Below are 18,530 nucleotides of genomic sequence, written 5' to 3' on the forward strand. Positions count from 1 at the left end.
CTGCTTATCTGCAAGTCAGACCTCAGGTTTATTTTTAAATTTTCAGATCTCTCTGTAGACTAAGGAAGCAAGCTTGGGACATGCGATTCTGCTACCTCTCTGGTGCAGTGCCCTTTGTCACCAGCAGAAGTATTAATAGCAAGCAATATTTTATGTATGCTGCTTCCAGCTGCTCCTTGACCCTGGGGGCCCAGTGGCACAATGGGATAGGCTGCATCGCTCAGCAAGGGTCTGAGCTCCGTCGTCTTAAAGCAATTACTGATGTGACCGTGTAGTCCTCATGGCATTAAAAACCAGGCCCACCCAACCATGGCTGCCACTGCTCTGTTCCAACCATCGAGCAGTGATGGATGCATTGCAGAGAGATCAAATTAAGAGGAGTGCAGTGAGGTGGATGGACCTAGAGTCTGTCATACAGAGTGAAGTAAGTAAGAAAGAGAAAAACAAATACCGTATGCTAACATATATATATGGAATCTAAAAAAAAAAAAAAAATTGTTCTGAAGAACCTAGGGGCAGGACAGGAATAAAGACACAGATGTAGAGAATGGACTTGAGGACACGGGGCAGGGGCAGGGGAAGGGTAAGCTGGGATGAAGTGAGAGAGTGGCACTGACATATATACACTACCAAATGTAAAATAGCTAGCTAGTGGGAAGCAGCCACATAGCACAGGGAGATCAGCTCGTGCTTTGTGACCACCTAGAGGGGTGGGATAGGGAGGATGGGAGGGAGACGCAAGAGGGAGGACATATGGGGATATATGTATACATATAGCTGATTCACTTTCTTATAAAGCAGAAACACACCATTGTAAAGCAATTATACTCCAGTAAAGATGTTAAAAAAAAAAAGAAAAAAAAAAGAGGAGTGTAGTCGGAGACCACTCTTCCCATAGAAAGGGCATCATGCCTTTAATCCCGAAACGGAGAGATCTGTAATCAGTAGGTTTTCACCCATATGGTTAGGGGCCGTCTTATATTTTTCCCAGCAGTTAGTAGGGAATAATATCATGACATGGTAAAATTTATTTCCTCTCCAGAAGGCCAAACAAAGCTCAGTATTTGAGGTTCAGTGTCTCTCCTTAGTCTCTAGTATTGAATTGAAGCTAATCAATTCAAATTCAGTTTCTGCGAGGTTGGTCAGGGGAGGTGCGGTGCAGGAAGAAAGGGAGGACTACTTATGCCATAAGATTGTCAGCACTGTGAGGAGGATCCAGTACGCAGAAATTTGGTCAAACCAGCTTTTGACAATAAAGGTTCAACCATTAAACGAACCTGTGAGTTCATTTCCTTCTTTGGAGGCAGTGCAGTAACCTACTTCAAGTAAATGATCACCTTTTCTCAGTCATCTGTTTTTTTGTTTTTGGGGTTTTTTTAAATAAATTTATTTATTTATTTTTGGCTGCGTTGGGTCTTCGTTGCTGTGCGCAGGCTTTCTCTAGCTGCAGCGAGCGGAGGCTACTCTTGGTTGTGGTGCGCAGGCTTCTCACTGCAGTGGCTTCTCTTGTTGCGGAGCACGGGCTCAAGGCGCGTGGGCTTCAGTAGTTGCGACTCGTGGGCTCTAGAGCACAGGCTCAGTAGTTGTGGCGAATGGGCTTAGTTGCTCTGCGGCATGTGGGATCTTCCCGGACCAGGGCTCGAACCCGTGTCCCCTGCATTGGCAGGCGGATTCTTAACCACTGCGCCACCAGGGAAGCCCCAGTCATCTGTTTTTAAAAAATCAAAACCTTGCCAGATTAAGGCCAGAGTGCCGTGGCTGCTGATTTAAGCATGAGAAGCAGAAGGGTCCTCCTCTTGTAATGATATCTCTAAAGAGAGAGATCCTGCTGGAGGTGGCGGGCTTGCGGAGAGTTAATACACGGGGAGCAAGGTAAACACGTAGGATTCCACACGCACCGATACCTGGCAGCCCAGGAATCTTGAGAGCTGAGTGGCCAGAAACAGCCTCTGGCACCTTCGGAGCTGCAGCAAAGCCATGCAGGGTGCTTGGGTAGGGCTGTTCTGTCTCATGCCCCTGTATTCAGCTGGAAGTCATAAAGAAGAAAAAACTGGAATTGCTCCCTCTGCCAACTTGAGCATGAGCCCCAGCTTCTCTCTAAGCCTGAGGCAGAGCTCCTCCCCGAGCACTTGCCCGCAGTCATTGAGAAATGGTCGTCGAGAGCAGGTGCTGGGGCTAGATTGCCTGGGTTCACAGCCTGCCTCTGCCACACACTCTTCTGTGCCCCCATTTCCTCATCCATGAGTACCTACTTCACAGTGTTGTTACAAGGATTAATTTAAAAGATATAAATTAAGTGTGTGGCCAGCCACCATGCTAAGTTCTGTAAACACCACCTAAAGCCAGCCTGGCATGGACCCTTCCCTCAGGAGTCTTTCCTTGCCATTGGGCACCTTGGCACAGCTTGTGCCTGATTTTTATTGAAGAGCTATCATCGTCATTGACTGTTGCCTCCCCGACACCTCCCACCTCCAGCTCAGGTTCTCCTCTAGGTAATAACAGGAAAGGCAAAATCCCCAGCCTCCAGACACTTCAGATCAGGGCGGCCTTCCTGAGCCAGAGCAGCTTAAGTCTCCCCGGGTTCCCACACTCCAGGTTGCAGGCGGCAGCTGCAGAGCCCCGGGGCCAGCGGGTCAGCTGGTGGGGCCCGACCTCTGAGCGCCCTCTGCTGGCAGGACTGTGGCTGGAAGGGTTTTGTCACCGCGGGCCCTCACACACATCTGGAGGACACTGCCCCTCGGCAGGGCTCCCCCATTTAAATCCCCTCTGCCTCCATAACAGATACCCAGGAGAAAACTGCCCTTCACCCTCCATGTTCTGCTTTGGGTTCCTGCAGCTGAGTAAATATTTTTCCTATCTCTTTGAGTGCATTCATGTTGAGTTACATGCAGTAAAAGAAACCCACCCCCCTCTATAATCAGCCGTAAAACAAGAGGGAAAATGGTATTCGTATAGTGTGGGAACACTGTTCTTGATTTCTCTGAGAAGATGATTTGATAAAATGTTGCAAGTCTCTATAGAGGAGGAGATATTGAGGTAGGCACCTTTGATGGTGTTTGTGCCGGTTCCTGAAGATGGAAAGTGCTATGTAAGTGCTGAGCTATTCAGCTTCGAATGCAAAGGGAAGATGCTTATCTTATTCATTCCTCTTTTATTTGTAAAATCTTTTTTGTCTCCTGGCAGGTGATCTTTTTTTTTTCCTGGAAACCAATTAACTCCTAAAATTAAACATGCTTCTCTTTAAGTTATTCCTTTTCATAAAATGGTCTTAAAATTGGCCTCAGCTTTTCAGAGGAAGTAGCTGACCCAGTTGTAATCGGAGATGCATTCGGAGTCCACCTTCTCCCACCTCGGCATTCCCCCACCCTCATCCCCACTGCTGCCAGGTGCTGTCACCTTTGTGCCTTCAGCTGTGGCCAGCCTCTTCTTGGCACATGCCCTAAGGTATGCTCTGGGACATCAGAGCATCAAATTATCTGATTCCCCCACCCAAGTGCTCTGATGGCAACTGGCGGAGTTTTAATCACTGTAAATTCAGGTTATGGTCAGATTAGCCAGGAGATAGGATGCCTGCTGGTTGTTTTGAAGTGATGTACTGTTTATGGGATTGATGCTCCTAATGGCCAAGAGTGTCAGCTGATGTTTATTACTTTAAGCTGTCTCAGCTGTTCAGGTTCAACAACTAGCTCCCTGGTCATAGGAAATGCGGGGCTCTGAATGTCATGTATGCCTGAGATGTGCATGTGTGACACATGCAGGGGAAAGGGGTGCGGTGCGTTGCAGGAGCCTCGTTTGATTTTGTTCTGGGCTTCTGAGACCTCTGCACACCCCTGGGGGTCAGAGAGACTCTGGGGAAAGGGTGAGCATTCAGGGATGGCTGCAAAGGGCGTTGAGAAATAGGTCATCTCTGGCGGGCCTGGCATCCACGAGATATCATGCCACCTGCCAAGTGGCTGTAGGTATTGTGTGGTTTTTACCTCTGTCCTTCTCCAGCCTTCTAAGAGAGGACACTTTCAAGGTCGCTGTGCATTTAAGGGAACCTTCTCCCCAGTCCCTCTGCTTGGTAGTGCTTAAAGCTGCAAGAACCAGGCCAGGCCCCTTTAAACCTTCCCTGGTGCTGCGCGAAGAGAAATAAATGCACATTGCCCCAGTGTGTGTCTAGTAACATGCACTGCAGTTGGTTTGTTTTTCCAAAAAGAAATTTAATTTAGCGCAAGTGTACACTGTCACACTGTAAACACACCGGGGCACCAGAAAGGTGGCTTATTGAATTTAATGCCCTAGCAAAGGTCAGCTTTTAGAAGAAGCCAAAAATGGCTGGAATCTGTCCTGATAGCTCCTCAATCAGGCCTTGGATCCAGGCAGATGTGTTTATTTTTTCAGAGGGAGTTCCTGAGGACCCACCTCAAGTTCGGGCTCTGGACATCCCCCTCCCGTCTCCCTCCTGTGCTCTCAGAGGCCTCCCTCCTCCTCCCCAGGAGGTCACTGTCCCTGGTCACCCAGGTGGGCCCCTGGGGAAGGCAAGCTCCATTGAGCTGGTGGTTGAGGAGGGAGGACCCAGGACCCTCGCCCTCTCCCCTCTGGGGCTGGAGTGTGTGGTGCCTTTCTTACAACTAACGCTGCCTCTCTCTGCCCATTTCCCTCAAAGGACGGCATGAACTGGGTCTGCAAAAACGTCAATGCAAAGAAGAAATAAAATCTTGACGAATGGAGACGCAGGAGCTGAGGGAGCTGAATTCTGTCCTGAAAAACACTAATTTGCTGCTTTCTGACCAAATGTTTTTCCATCTGTGTACAGCTACAGCTGTGTGAAGAGAGGGAACAACACAGTTTAAAAAGAATCCCCATTCCAGCAGTAGATTTAACATGATCTCTGAGGTTCAGTATCATTTTTCAAATAAAGGAATTATATTATTTCCTCTGCATAATTGAAATAGTATTAAATGTCTCAAAGCACATGATTAGAAAATGAGATCTTTTAAATGAGCAAGAGATTGCATTGCAGTTTAGGCAATTCCAGTGGGCTTTTTTCTTTCAAAAAAAAAGGGGGGGGGGTGGTGCTGGGGAGAGGAAGAGGAAGAAGCAGCTTAGGCTGTGGTCATTCATTTCCTGACCTGTCCTTACATTCCCCCATGGTGTTGAAACCAAGACAGTGTTTGATGGTGCTGGTCAGTGATTTTTACCATCATCCACTGAGCCAGGGTTGCAGCCTGTCTGGGTGGGAAGCTGCTGGGCTTGGGGGGGGGGTGGGGCGGAACGTGAATAGCAGATGATTAAACCATCTTGTCATGCAGGTAGGAGACTGTATGTAATCCTCACCCTTTGGAAAGGAAAAAAAATGCTTTCTTGCAAACAACTCACCACAGAAACATACCCCGTCCCCAGCCCCCAGCCAGCTACACAGGGAATCAGAGTCTTACGACTTTTGACTGTAATGACATCTGGAATGTAAGGAGAGGTGGGAGGTTTAATTCCAGAAAAATTACAAGGTCCTTAAAAAGCCCTCACATGGAGGGCTCAGGCTAGCGTAAACAGGCTTTCTCCAGTTCAGTGGAGCAGTGAGCAGCCGACTCAGATGAGCTGGCTTCTCCACGGCTGTCCTATAGAAGGGATTTCTAAAGCTCAAAGAATTCTGTGTTTAAATGATCACAATAGGCTGCTGCTATCAGATTTTAAAAATAAATGCAGCTTTACCGTGAACCTGCTCCACTGAGAAAAGCCAGGCAGATCGATTTTTAGAAGAGATCAATTTTTACAGTGCTGGCAACTTGGTGGTGTGGGCTGCTCGTGGGGGAGAGGGCTTGTTGCTGGGAAGAGCGTGGGTGTGTATGGTTGCAGGGGCCGTGCCCGGGGAAGCCAGCGTCACCCCAGCTTCTGGTCCCCTCTTCCTCTCTCCAGCAAAATGTGTCCTCTTGTGATTGATTGGAGAGGAATAGTGGGAGACTTCTCCTGCCCCGTGTTGCAAAAAGAGCTTGCTTCCCTGAGCCTTAAGAGATCCCTGGCTTCAAGCAAGGGAAAGCAGGCCAGAGCATCCCCGGCTCCTGAACTGAACTATGTTCTGGTGCCTGAGCACTGGGGTTCTCAGAGACTGAATAAGAGACTGTCCAGTGGCTGGTGGGTCCCAGGAGGGCAGCTACTTTTACATCCCAGGAGGTGGCCCTTCCCGAACCCACCAAGGCATGTGAGCAAACTGAAGGGGTCACTCCAGCCCCTGGGCCTCATCAGTACCCAGCCTTTCTGGACCAATTTGTGCCGGTGAGGCTGAAGCATGGTCTGCTTCAAAGGTGGTCTGGGGTGAAAGTCATTAACAAGGCCAGACATGAAAAGGTGCCCTGGGTTGCAAGTTCTTATAGGGACAGACCTGTAAGTACTTGCAAAACAAAAAGAAGGTGAGGGTTTTTAAACCACTGTGAGCTAGTGGCCCCCTGCAGCCTCCCCCGGCTTGTCTGTCTTACCCAGACGCCTCTCGCCCTTTGAACAGAGGCAAAACAGAATTATAAGAAACCAGAAATCCCCCTTCTATCAGGCTGGAAATGTGGCTCTAGCACTTGAAAATATTTTTTTCCCTTCCAAATAGTGCATCAGGGATGTTATCTGAGGGGCAGAATGCCTGCCTTGAGGTCTGTGATTTGGGAACACTGAGATGTGGAACTTGGACGCTGGCAGTGGATGGTCTGTGAAATATCTTTGTTCTTTTACTACCAACTTAGGGAACTGTTTGAAAGGGCCCCCCAGGGCCTCAGCCAGCAGGCAGAAGCCACTGCCTTCCTCTGATAACAGCCTCTGTGAATGTTCAGATTTGCTTTTCAGCTAAAGACACAGAGACATTGTGGATGTCACACGCTTTCATCTTCCCTTTCAGCCCTACTGAACCCTCCCGGGGCTCGCAGGGTAGATGAGAGGAGCCTGAAAAATGCAGAGTTTGAAAGCTCCCATTTGTAAAAACAAAATGCTTCTAAAGACTCCTTTCCTCTCCCCAGCCACCCCGCCCCTCCCTTGGAGGACAGAATTGGAAGCTAGAAAGGGGACTCCCGGTCTCCCATCCTCCCACTCCCAGTGAGTCTTAGTGGTGAGACTTGCTCTGGGCACGACTGCATCTGAATGTGCCGGGAAGAGGGTTGGGGGCCAGAGGGCAGGCAAGGCCTGGGACAGGGGCCCTAGGGTGTGTGCTCAGACCAGTTGTGGGAAAAACTCCTTCCCTTCCCCTCCTCCCGACTTCCCCCGTGCGGCTCCTTCTGGCTGGCTTCCCCGTGCCCAGGGCAGCACACCCTTTCCCCTTCACTCTCCCTTGGTTACTATGGAAACAAGGGTGTCATTGATGTGGGCTGAGCTGGGGAACATGTCGGCGCACAGCTGAGAGTCAGCGATTATGCCGGCGGGTAGAAATGTACCAGGGTTAAGGTCCGCAGCTCCCAAACTGCGGGAAGGATGCCGTCCTGCCCCCTCCCTCCCTCCCTCTCACTTCTCCCTCTCCTGGCTTTTGACGAATTCCTTTATTCCCTTCCGGGCTAAAGCAGTGGCTATTTTTGCGCCACTCTATGCCCCACCCTCGCTGTCGGCCGCGCCTTATCCGGCCTGGCCTGGAGGGTGACACCATGTCACCCTCGCCCAGGACTCGTCCCTTGATTCCCGTCAGAGTTTGCTTTGATTTCTCTTTCCTTCTCAGGGGCCAGTTCTTACTTCCTTTTATTTTTAGCTCTGCACTCCATGTGGTTTCAGGGTTCAGTCTGCTCATCGAAAAGTTCTTTTTTTTATAGTCTCTTTTGAAAATGATAGTCAAAGGAAGGGACGTGGTATTTGGTCATGTGGAAAATTCAATGTATAATTTAGATGTCTGTCAAAAATCCGACAAATAAAATTTAGCTGAAACCAAGGCATCCTGGAAAGTGTCGTGTCCTTTGCTGGAGAGGGGAGATGGCCTGTGGTGTGCTTGTCCTTTCAGAGGTTAGCTTCCCTCAAGGTGCTTTCTTCAGAAGGATGTAACATTAACACCACCAACAACAATAAAAATAACCCTTTATTAAGCCCCTCCTACATACCAGACCTCTCGTCTACATCATGGGGCAGTATTAGTCCCACTTCACAGTTAAGTAAACTGAGGCACGGGCCTGGGTTAAGGAATTCACCCACTATCACAGAGCCATTAGTGCCGGCAGGGCAGGACCCTGGGTCTGAAGGCCGCGGCAAGTTGCTTCCTCTGGAGGACAAAGACAATAACGGCCCGTTTCTCAGCCATCTCAGTCCCTGGCCTTCCAAGCCCATACCAGGGGTCGCCTCTGATCAGTACTACTCCTCAGGGAGGCGGGGGGTGGGGGTGGGGGACCGGGGGGGGGCGGGGTCTCTGTCCCAAACATTGGGTGTCCTCTGTCCTCACGGCAGCACAACCAAAGATTTTGTACCATGCTTTGCACAGACAGAAAAAAGGGAGAAGTTAGGAAAACGGGTTGGCAAGGATGCTGGCAATTACCTAGTACCTAATACTGAATTTTCCTTTTAGAGAGGGTGCAGAGAGGGGAGTAGACTTGCCCAAAGCCACATAGTAGGAGGCAGAGTGGGCCCCAGTCCAGGGCTCTGCTCTCAGGAGAAGAGCTTGTCTTCCCCTCTGGCAGCCTCACTTCAGTGGCCTTAGAGACATACCAGCCTGGCTGGCCCCACGGGCCAAGCTGTTAGCAGAATAGAGGGGAGCTGGAGGCAGGAAGAGAGAGAAAGTCCAGTGCTGCCAGGTAAATGGCGGGACACTCACACCTGAACTGCAAATAAACAATCATTTTTATGTAAGTATGTCCCATGCAATATTTGAGACATAGGGACTTCCCTGGTGGTGCAGTGGTTGAGAATCCGCCTGCCAATGCAGGGGACATGGGTTCGAGCCCTGGTCCGGGAAGATCCCACATGCTGCAGAGCAACTAAGCCCGTGTGCCACAACTTCTGAGCCTGCGCTCTAGAGTCCGCGAGCCACAACTACTGAAGCCCACGCGCCTAGAGCCTGTGTTCCGCAACAAGAGAAGCCACCGCAATGAGAAGCCTGCGCACCGCAATGAAGAGTAGCCCCCGCTCGCCGCAACTAGAGAAAGCCCACACGCAGCAACAAAGACCCAACGCAGACAAAAATAAATTAAAAAAAAAAAATTTGAGACATAATACCCATAAAAAGTCATTGTTTATCTGAAATTCAAGTTTAACTGGCCATCCCAGTTTTTGTTTTTGTTGTTTTGCTAAATCTGGCAACTCTACCCAGAATACTCTGCTGAATAAAGGCACAGTGAGATACAATCAAACTGTGTTCTCCGGAGTCAGACCAAGAGATCTAATTTTGCCCATCCATAAATCAGCTCTGTGATCTTGGGCAAGTTGTTTCCTTTCTTGGTGTCTCCCTGCCTCTTCATCTGTGAAATGGGACTAAAGTGGTAGGGAGATTTAAAAGAGATATAATGTCGATAAAGGTAGATGTAGGGCAATAGCTAGCACATAGTAGGGACACTGCACCTCAGTTTCTTACCCGTAAAATGAGGTAATCACTTACCCTGTGGCGTTTTTCAGAGGATTAGATGAAGTTATGGATGTCCACTGCAGAGTAGGTGCTAAATCATTTGTAGCTATTATAATAACTGGCAGACATTCTGGAGTCCAGGCCTTCCCAGGCCCCAAGACCTCTGTCCCCCCACCTCTCCTCCCACATGTTGCAAGGGCCAGCAGCCTTCCTGGCGGTGCTGGCAGCCCCCTCCTCTCTCTGGGGGCTCCCAGGGCCGCTGCAGCCACACCTCCTGCAATTAGATTTGTAAGTGGGAACAGGCTCTTGTCAGAGGCTCCTGATTGGCTCCAGGCAAAAACACTGTTTAGCACTCAGTCAAGCTGCATTTCAGGGCCTCTGTCTCTCTCCCCTCCACCTCCCCCTTTAATTGCAATCTGTTCAGTAATTTCCTTTTCCAACACTGCAGAACACAGAAAAGCTGCAGCACAGGAGCCGGGCAGGGAGGAGGGAAAGAGAGCTCCTGCTCCCTGCAGTGAACCTGCTGGTCCAGCACTGTGTCGTGTGTGTGTGTGTGTGTGTGTGTGTGTGTGTGTGTGTGTGTGTGTGTGTCTAGAACCAGACACACATGGGTATGTGGGGATACAGCCAACAACCAGGCCCCTGCAGGGTCAGACCAGGGCACCCACTTGTACCAGGCACTTGGCAGTTATCATTTATTTAATCCTTGTAACAACATGGATAACTGTAGGCATTACCACTCAGTTTGAGGACAGGGCTCACAGAATCTGAATCACTTGCTCAAGATCACACCAGAAGAATGGGGCAGAGCCATAATTTTCACCTGGGCCTGTTTGAATGCTGGGCCCCAAGCTCATACCATGATACCTTTTCCCCTTCTGGCTTCTGAGCTCAGAAAAGGAGCTGAGGAATCCTCCTGCACACAGGAGCAGGGAGAGGTTTCTTTTCCCAGAGTGAGTAGCAGTGTCCCAGGGACAAAAAGCCTTCGCTAAAGAAATGAAGTCCTAATGACAGAAATGCAGAGAGCAAGCTGAGTCAAGGAGGGGCAAGTTTTGTGAGATAACTTGTGTGGATACCTGAAGCTGAGAGCTGCAAAGGTTGGGGGCAGAACTACCACTTAGCTCAGGGAACTGCCACTCCTGTTAGTCATTCACTGATTGGATCCCTTCAGCAGTCCTACAAGATAACCATTTCTACCCCTTTCCCAGTTGAGGAAACCAAGGCTCTCAAAGGTTAAGTCACTGGCCTAGAATCACACAGCTAGGAAATGGCTTAGCTCGGGTTCCCATCAACTAGAAAAACCATCTTTCCCCAGGGCACCATCTTGACTAAACACAGGGCCCCGAACAGCAGGGAGCAGCGGGGAGCGGGGCTCCCGGAGACCAGGCCAGAGGCTTACCTCTCCCTCTCACTTTGCCACCCGCCTCTTCACGATCCACCAGACCCTTCTGCAGAGCCCAGAGGTGGCTGCTGCTCTGGAGGCCACCAGCAGGGGGGGCAGGTGGTGGCTGGCTCCACCCTGGCAACAAAGGAAAGAGGCTGGGGAAGCGGTCGCCCTTTGGGCCTCCCTTCTCCCCCGGGGCTCTGCAGCCCCCACCAGTGCCCTGGCCCAAAAGGAGGAGAGGGAGGGCTGCAGCGAAGGGGCAGCGGCCCTGGGAGCCCACTTAGACCGCTGGAGGGCCGAAAGAAAGGAAGGGCCAGCTGCCGAGTCACACACCGACAATGCCCGCCCCGTCTTTCTTTGCCTTGTTAACGAAATGCATGTTCCTAAGACTGGACAAGCCTGCCACCCGGGCCACTGTTGACCCATATGGGAAAGGATGCCCCGCACCGGGGTGCAAGCCGTGGCACTAGCTGAGGGCCCCTCAGCCTGGTGCCTTTGTGTTGGGCACAAGCTGTCCAGCCATACTTGGTGGCCCTGCCTAGTACATCAGCCAGACCTCTCCCTGGGCCGGGCTCTCAACACTCATATCCCCAATCCAGTCCCCAGTCCCTTCAGGGCGACCTGCTCTGGAGAGCTGGTGCCCACCAGCCTCTTTTCTTCAGCTTCCCTTGCTGCCGAGAAGGCAGAATCCTGTGCCATCGTGCTGGCACATCACTCCCAAGGCCCTCAGATTCTGTCTGGGGGCACAGGGCTCTCCAGTATGAATGGGGGCTTCCCTGGAGCCTCCAGATGACAGGGCCGAAGCACTTTTCCTGCCTGGATGCTACAGATGGCCTTTGGAGAGAAAGGGATAAGGAGCTTTGGCTTATAGGCAGCAGCCCATCCTGGGGCCAGCGGATGCAATACAGCCCAACCTTCCCCTCAACTCCCCCAGCTCCGGTGTGGGTTCAGCCTGAGTTTCATCCTGACTCACTCCCTAGGCCCCTTTCCTACCCTGAGACCTCCAGATCTGCCAGAGCAGCAGGTTGGGAGGAAGGAAAAGAGGGAGGAAGGGGCATCCAGGGGCTGGGATGCTGATCCAGGCCCGGGGGGAGGTGTCTGCACAGCTGCAAGCAGCCCCCCTACCCCCGGTCTGTGAATGGGCACATCACCCCCTCCCACCCGCCTGCCACCGCTCCTGAAACAGTTGGTCCTAATGAGCGCAAAGCAGGCAGGGCAGCTGTGTGCATTATCCATATGCATGGGGAGGTGTATATTTATCCTCACGTCCCACCCCACCCTGCAGCTGCTGCCAACCCCTATGCCAGGAGGGTGAGTGGGCACGAGCGCCCAGGCTGCTCAGGGCCCTGGGCCTCCTCTCCTTCCAGCCCTCCCTCCCCAGCCCACGCCCACAGCCTTCACTTGACCCATTTTGGAGGCAGAAGTTTGTGTGTGTGTTTGAGAGAGAGAGAGAGAGAGAGAAGAGAGTGCACACATCATTTCCCCAGTTGGTGCTTTTGATTTCCTCTGAAGTATCTTGATTGCGGACGTACAATGGCATCTTGCTGCCAGTGCTCCCTCAGCAGCTTCTGGCTCTGCGCCGCCTCCTCCCCAGGGCTGGGGTTTTCTGCTGACTCCGGGGCCCACGGCTGGCTGGCAGGGAAGGAGCAGGCCTGATCCCGGCTTCCATCCCTCGGCCTGAGCAGCAGGACCTGGAAGCCTAGCCACGGGCCTTCCTGCTCCTGCGGCTGGGGCCAACCTGCACCCTGATCCCCCACCCCACCTCCTCTTTCACTTGGACCTCCCGTTGCCTCCTAGCTGGTCCCCTTGCCCGCCACTGCCTGGCCGCTCAGGCCCTTAATGTTCAGAGCCATTGTTTTAAAACTCAGTTCCCCTGCTCAGATGCCTGCAGAGGCCCCGCTGCTGTGGGACACGAAAGGTCAAACTGTTTATCCTGTCATTGAAGGCCGCTCTGGTCTAACCTCAAATCTTTTTTGTGGACCTGTCAATCATGGGCTCTCACACATACCCTGAGCTCCAGATGAGCTACCCTCGCTGTCCCCCTACAAGTCCCCCACAATTTTATCTCCCCACCTGGGCTTATAGCGACCTCCTCCCTGGGGTGTCTACCCTCCCTCCTGTGCTTTGCTTACCCCTCCTTTAGGGCATGATTCAAGTCCTGCCTCCCCAGGAAGGGAGCCCGGTAGCCTCTAGCCCACAGGGCTCCCCTGTAAAACTCAGAGCCCCTGACAGCCCAGGCCTTTGGCATTCATTCATCCATCCATCATTCATTCCTTCGGCAGATATCTCTTGAGCAGAGGCAGAGCACCTACAGTGCCTCATGTCCTGGCCTGTTCACTCATGCCTTTCTGACCTCATCACTCCCTGCTCTGCCCCTCACCCACCTTTCCAGCCGCTCGCCCACTGCTCTTCCTGAAACAAGCATCTTCTGGCTCCAGGCTTCGTGGTTGTTCCCTCTACCTGGAACACTCTTGCTCCAAATATCCCCAGATCTTGCCTCCTCACATTCTTGGGGTCCCCACTCAATGTCACCTTCTCAGCAAAGCCTTCCCCGACCACCTCCATTTATAAAAACTGCCATGCCCCCTCACCCCTACTGACAAGCCCTATCCCCTTCACCCTGCTTTACTTCCCTTCACAGTACTTATCGTCAACTCACATTTATTGATTTCTTGTTTGTCAGCTGTCTCTTACCCACTAAGTTATTAGCTCCAAGAGGGCGGAGTTTGTCTGTTTTGTTCACCGGTGTATCACCAGCATTGGAATAGAGGCCAGCATTAGAAGGACATCAATAATTATTAGTTGAATGAATAAATGAGTGAATGAATGAAACAGGTAACGTCTTACATTCTGAAAAATAAAAAATGACTAATATTTCATGTCCTTCAGGGGCACACAGGCTACTTGGGCATGCAGCCTGTAACCTGACACAATTAGTTAAAATACCAAGTGAGAGCATTAAGTGCATGGGAGTGAGGTTGGCCCAAAGGAACACGAACATCGTGATAGCTATCGGTGCCCGAAAGCGGCCTACGCCAGCACCATCCTGGCATCTCACATGCATCATTCATTACTTTCATACCCCCTCTGGAGAGGGTGGGGAAGAATGCACAGAGGAGGTGAGACTCTGAGGCTCGGTAGGCGATCCAGGCAGAGGGATCAGCAGAGCCACTGGGGCATGGAACTACATGGGCCGCTGGAGGACTGACTCTAAGCCTATGATCTGATGGGTGGAGCCCGGGGAGCTGCAGCTGGTAGAGATGGCATTTGGTGTGGCTGGAGAGTCCCTATCCATTAGGCCATGAACTGCCCATTTGCTCAGTGCCCTGCAGCAGGCACACATATGGAGAGTGTCCGATGACAACATCCGATTCACAACCAGGCAGCCAGGGCACCCACGTGTCAAGTGACTCACTGCCATTTTTTCCAGGTGGGCTAGAAGTCCACACCACCCTTAATGCTTAGTTCTTGAAAGCCTGCTCCCTCGTTCCACTTCTTACCTGCAATTCTGAGATGTTGCCTATACCACCTCTAGACCCCATTCTACAAACTGTTGAAAACTATGCCACACCCTACCCCCCCCACCCCGTCACCCTCTTCTTGCCTCAATGTAAATAGTGAGAAATAACCTATGGCACTGAGCTGATGGGTTCTCTCTCAAGAAAGACCCAATTGTTGACGATCTAGTGCAAGGAGAAGTCATAAATATCCCAGTTTGCTGCAGTTGAGCGGAATTTACCACACAGCAATTAAGGAAAACTGGTCGTCTGTGGAGGAAACATTCAGACTCCCAGTGCAGAATTCTGGGGTAAGTCCACTGCCAAGTCCCTGAATCATAAATGCCAGGGACAGGGGATTTTAGGGAAGAAGCCCTGGGCTCGTAAAGGCCTCCCTCACTCAGGGGATGTGATTCTCATACACAGGAGAATATGGTAGAGTCCAAAGCTCTATCCACCAGATTTCTGTTGGTTCTTTGTAAGAGCTTTCATTGTGGAAGGGGTGTCTCGAGGTTGTACGTCACTGGAGGAATTCAAGCAGAGAGTGAATACATCCTTCCTTGGAAGGGAAGCAAGCCTTTGGGGTGCAGATGGACAGGGTAGAGTACTGGGGGGAAGAAAGAGAGATGCCGAAGGAAGAAGCTGATGTTCTTAAGGCCAGGTCCCCCCCTGATCCAGGTCTATAAACCTCTCACCAGGAGCCCCCAACCCTAGCTGCCTCTGCCCTCACACTGATCTCTTTCCCATTCCCTGCAGCTTCCAATGAAGTTTCTAGAATCTTAGCCCTGAATCCCAGGCTCTTGTCCCAGCATTTTGGCAGAGTACAGGGAAAAGGCAATCCAAGGGTGCCCTCTATTTCCTTCCTTGCCCCTTTAAGTGGAAGAAACTGGACTCAGAGGGTTCTAGAACCAGTACCAGGATCCTAGGTTCCAGAGCCCACTGTTTCTAAAGCACCTCCAAGGAAGAGATTTCCAACATCCTGCAGGGAGAGCCTCACCTCGGAAGAGGGCTAGAGTGTGGTGGGGTCTGTCCAGGGATACCCAGGAATAATTTTCTTCCTCCCCTTACCCCACAGCCCCCGTTTCTTTGTAGGTCTAGAGCACTAGGTTGGGGAAGGACGTGTCCTAGACCATCCCCCAACCACACACCTAATTTACATAAGGCAGAGGTGGGATGGAGTAGGAAATCCCCCAGGGGGCTAGTCTGGTCCTGAAAGTGTTCATGGGCTCTCCCCACCCACCGTCATATGGGAGCAAATGAAGGTGTCTGAGGAAAGGGCATGGTGACAACCACAGGGTCTGAGTGGGTGGATGTGAACGGGGCCTGGAAGAATCCATAAATTAGGTTAGAACGCGGGGGCTCGACCTCCAGAGAGGGCCCTGGGGCGCTGACACAGCCGCCTCCCCGTTCAGGGTGTTCCCGGCTGCCCCATCCGCCTCCCCCGCCCCCAGGGTGCCCTTTGAAGCCAGGAGGGGGCTTTGATCTGGGGTCTGCCCGACTCTCAGCTGGCCGGCCAGGTGCGCTAGGGGAGGGGGGGGGCCGACCATCCCCCCGGGCCTCACCCTCCCCCGGCCCCCTGCACCCCGCCCCCCCGCCCCCCCCCCGGGCAAGGAGACTGTTTCCGGCTGTTGCAGGAGGGCACCCGAGCACCCCGACTCCACGCCTTGCAGCTGTTCCCCAGCTGCCCGGCCCCACCCCAAAGACAGCTGGGAGAGAGGCTGGGGGCGGGGAGCGGGGCGCAGCTGCTCGGCTCCGGGGCTGGGACCGGGGAGGGCGGCGACATGAAAGAGCCTGGACCCGCCGGGGTGGCGGGCGAAGGAAGCCCCCAGGCGGTTGACTCCCTGCGGGCCCGCACATCTGGCCCACAGGAGCCGTCAGTGGGGAGGGGGAGACGCGCTCCGCTCCTGACCACCCAGCCCTGCCTGGAATGGGGAGGAGCGATCGCCTCCCCGGAGGGCGGGGGCGGTGAGAGCGATATCTCGGAGTCTGAGCGGTTAGCCGAGGGAGGCACAGGGCGCGCCTGTGGCTGTGAGAGGTGTCTTGAGTGCGCAGGGTGAGGAAGGCCCCCACGCCTTCTCCAGCTGGCCCTGTTCCTGGGTCACCTCCAGCTTTCCTGGCCTCCTCTGCCCCTGACCCTTTTGGGAGGTGGGTGACAGCTGCTCCTACAAAGCCAGGGACAGCTGGGTAGCTGGGGACAGCTGGATGGGGTGAGCGTCTCCCGGCTTCCCTGGCTGCCCAGACACTCCAGGCCATACTACACAGTTAGCTGCTTGGCCTACAGCCTGCGTGCCTGGGTGTCTATTTGCTGGGGTGGGCTTTCAGAGCTGGAACCTGGTGGGGTTCAAGCTCATCCCGCTACCACCAGTCTCCCCTCCATATCCCAGTTTCATCGATGTACCTGGAGAAAGAACCTCTTCCATCAGCTAAAACAAAACTAGGCCAAGTGGGAAAGAAATTGGGCAGCTTTCTGTCTTGGCTCCCAACTCCTGGCACAGAAGATGTCCCAGGGTTCCTGACAACCAGAGAAAGCGACAGTGAGTCAGGAGCAGATGTGAGTGGAGTTAAATGTCTATCTGTCCACCAGCACCTGGCCCCAGGCATCCTTCCACCCTGGGTTGGAAGGGCACTGTGCTCCAGCCATCTGCCTCCCCTCAATAGCCCCAAACAGGTGCAGGGGAAGAGAAAGGGGCAGGCCAGCTGTTGTCATCCTGCTCCTGGCTCTGGCTCCTTGCCAAAGTGGGGAAGGGGGAGAAGTGAATCAAGGGTCCACCCACCCCACACTGAGTCATTTTCTACTCCCACAGGATGGGAAGACAGAGGCAGTAGACCAACACTTTTGTCTGGCCAGCCCGACTGGCCGGGGGACATGGACTGACCATGTCCTCCAACTTGAGTGCTTATTTTTCTGAGAAGAGGGGTGACTAAGAGTCAGTGAGGGTTGGACCCCTGGTGCAGGACTTACCCATAGTTCCCTGTCTTGCGCTAGGCTTTCTGGGGTGGGAGGCATTCAGGCTCAGATTCTACCCAGACAAGGGGAAAGAGAATTAGGCACCCAGGAAAGGTTGACCCTCCTACTTTACACATAAGCAGATCCATGCAAAGTGTTAGGCAACAAACCAGAGATCTTTTTAAAAGATCAGCAACCCCCTCACACGGCTCCTGCTCCAACAGAGGAGGGCTTGGTGTGCCCCAGCCCCTCCTTCCAGCCCACGGGTCCCTGCAACAAGCAGGTCCCTGGCCAGTCCCTCATGGCAGCACTTCTCAAACCCCAGGATGTGTCAGAATTACCAGGGGGTTAAAAATGCAGATTGCTGGGAATTCCCTGGTGGTCCAGTGGTTAGGACTCCGTGCTTCCACTGCAGGACTGCAGGGAACATGGGTTCGACCCCTGGTCGGGGAACTAAGATCCTGCATGCTGTGTGGCGTGGCAAAAAAACAAACAAACAAAAAAACAAACAGGTTCCTGGGCCCTCAGTGATTCCCACTAAGTCCAAGTAGGGCTCCAGGATTCAGCCCTTTTAACAAGCTCCCAAGCATGCTACTCTTTGAGAAGCTCTGCCAAAGGGGATGAGGGTAGGATGTCTTTTTCACCTTGTTACCCTAGCACTGTGCCTCCCAGAGCACAAGATTTTCCTGCCTGCCCTACCTCCATGCTCAGGGGCAGGGGCTAGAGCCCAAGTTACCAAAGGAAGCATGGAGCTGAGTGACCCTCCCCGCCCCCTCCCCCAGTGGGGGCCAAGACTCAGTTAGACTAAATTCCAAGATAGGGTCTGCTCTACTTCTGTGCCCTTGGCCCTACACAGTGCCTGGCGCTTAGCATGTGCTTAATAAATATTTGTGGACTGAAGGAGGTAAACTCTGCAAGACTCATAGAAAGGTATTTCTTCCTTTGTCTGTCCTTGCTAAGAGCATGTTGGCAGAAACTCAAAGAGACGCCGGGGCCCATGCAGCCGGGGGCTGGGCCTAGGAGGCCCTCAGCAAATATTTGCCAAATGAACCCAAGGCTGAGACCAGACGTAGTTAGTGCCTGACGAACTGACATTCACAGGCCTGGAACAGGCTAAACCCAGGAGAGAATCAAGGCAAGGAGGGCAGGGGCTTCCATCCCTAGAGGGGCCCCTCCCCACACCAACGCCTGAAGACCCCAGGCCTGGGGGAG

The 18,530-nt window shown here is 52.7% G+C and overlaps 2 protein-coding genes across 2 annotated transcripts in view; one reads left to right on the forward strand and one right to left on the reverse strand.

The window, feature by feature from the left end:
* The window catches only part of ARL3 (ARF like GTPase 3), a 31,144-nt gene extending 26,216 nt beyond the window's left edge, over positions 1–4,928 (forward strand). Inside the window, exon 6 of the mRNA XM_082425409.1 lies at positions 4,649–4,928. Within this exon, the coding sequence (XP_082281535.1) occupies positions 4,649–4,696 (48 nt within the window). The 3' untranslated portion in view covers positions 4,697–4,928. The remainder of the gene's footprint in view (positions 1–4,648) is intronic.
* Positions 1–18,444, reverse strand: part of LOC309643010 (uncharacterized protein) — a 31,891-nt gene extending 13,447 nt beyond the window's left edge. Inside the window, exon 1 of the mRNA XM_082425345.1 lies at positions 9,524–18,444. Within this exon, the coding sequence (XP_082281471.1) occupies positions 15,614–16,624 (1,011 nt within the window). The 5' untranslated portion in view covers positions 16,625–18,444 and the 3' untranslated portion in view covers positions 9,524–15,613. The remainder of the gene's footprint in view (positions 1–9,523) is intronic.
* Positions 18,445–18,530: the final 86 nt, after the last annotated feature.

The sequence above is a fragment of the Balaenoptera physalus genome, assembly GCF_965194825.1.
Source record: "Balaenoptera physalus genome assembly, chromosome: 14".
Classification (NCBI taxonomy): Eukaryota; Metazoa; Chordata; class Mammalia; order Artiodactyla; family Balaenopteridae; genus Balaenoptera; species Balaenoptera physalus.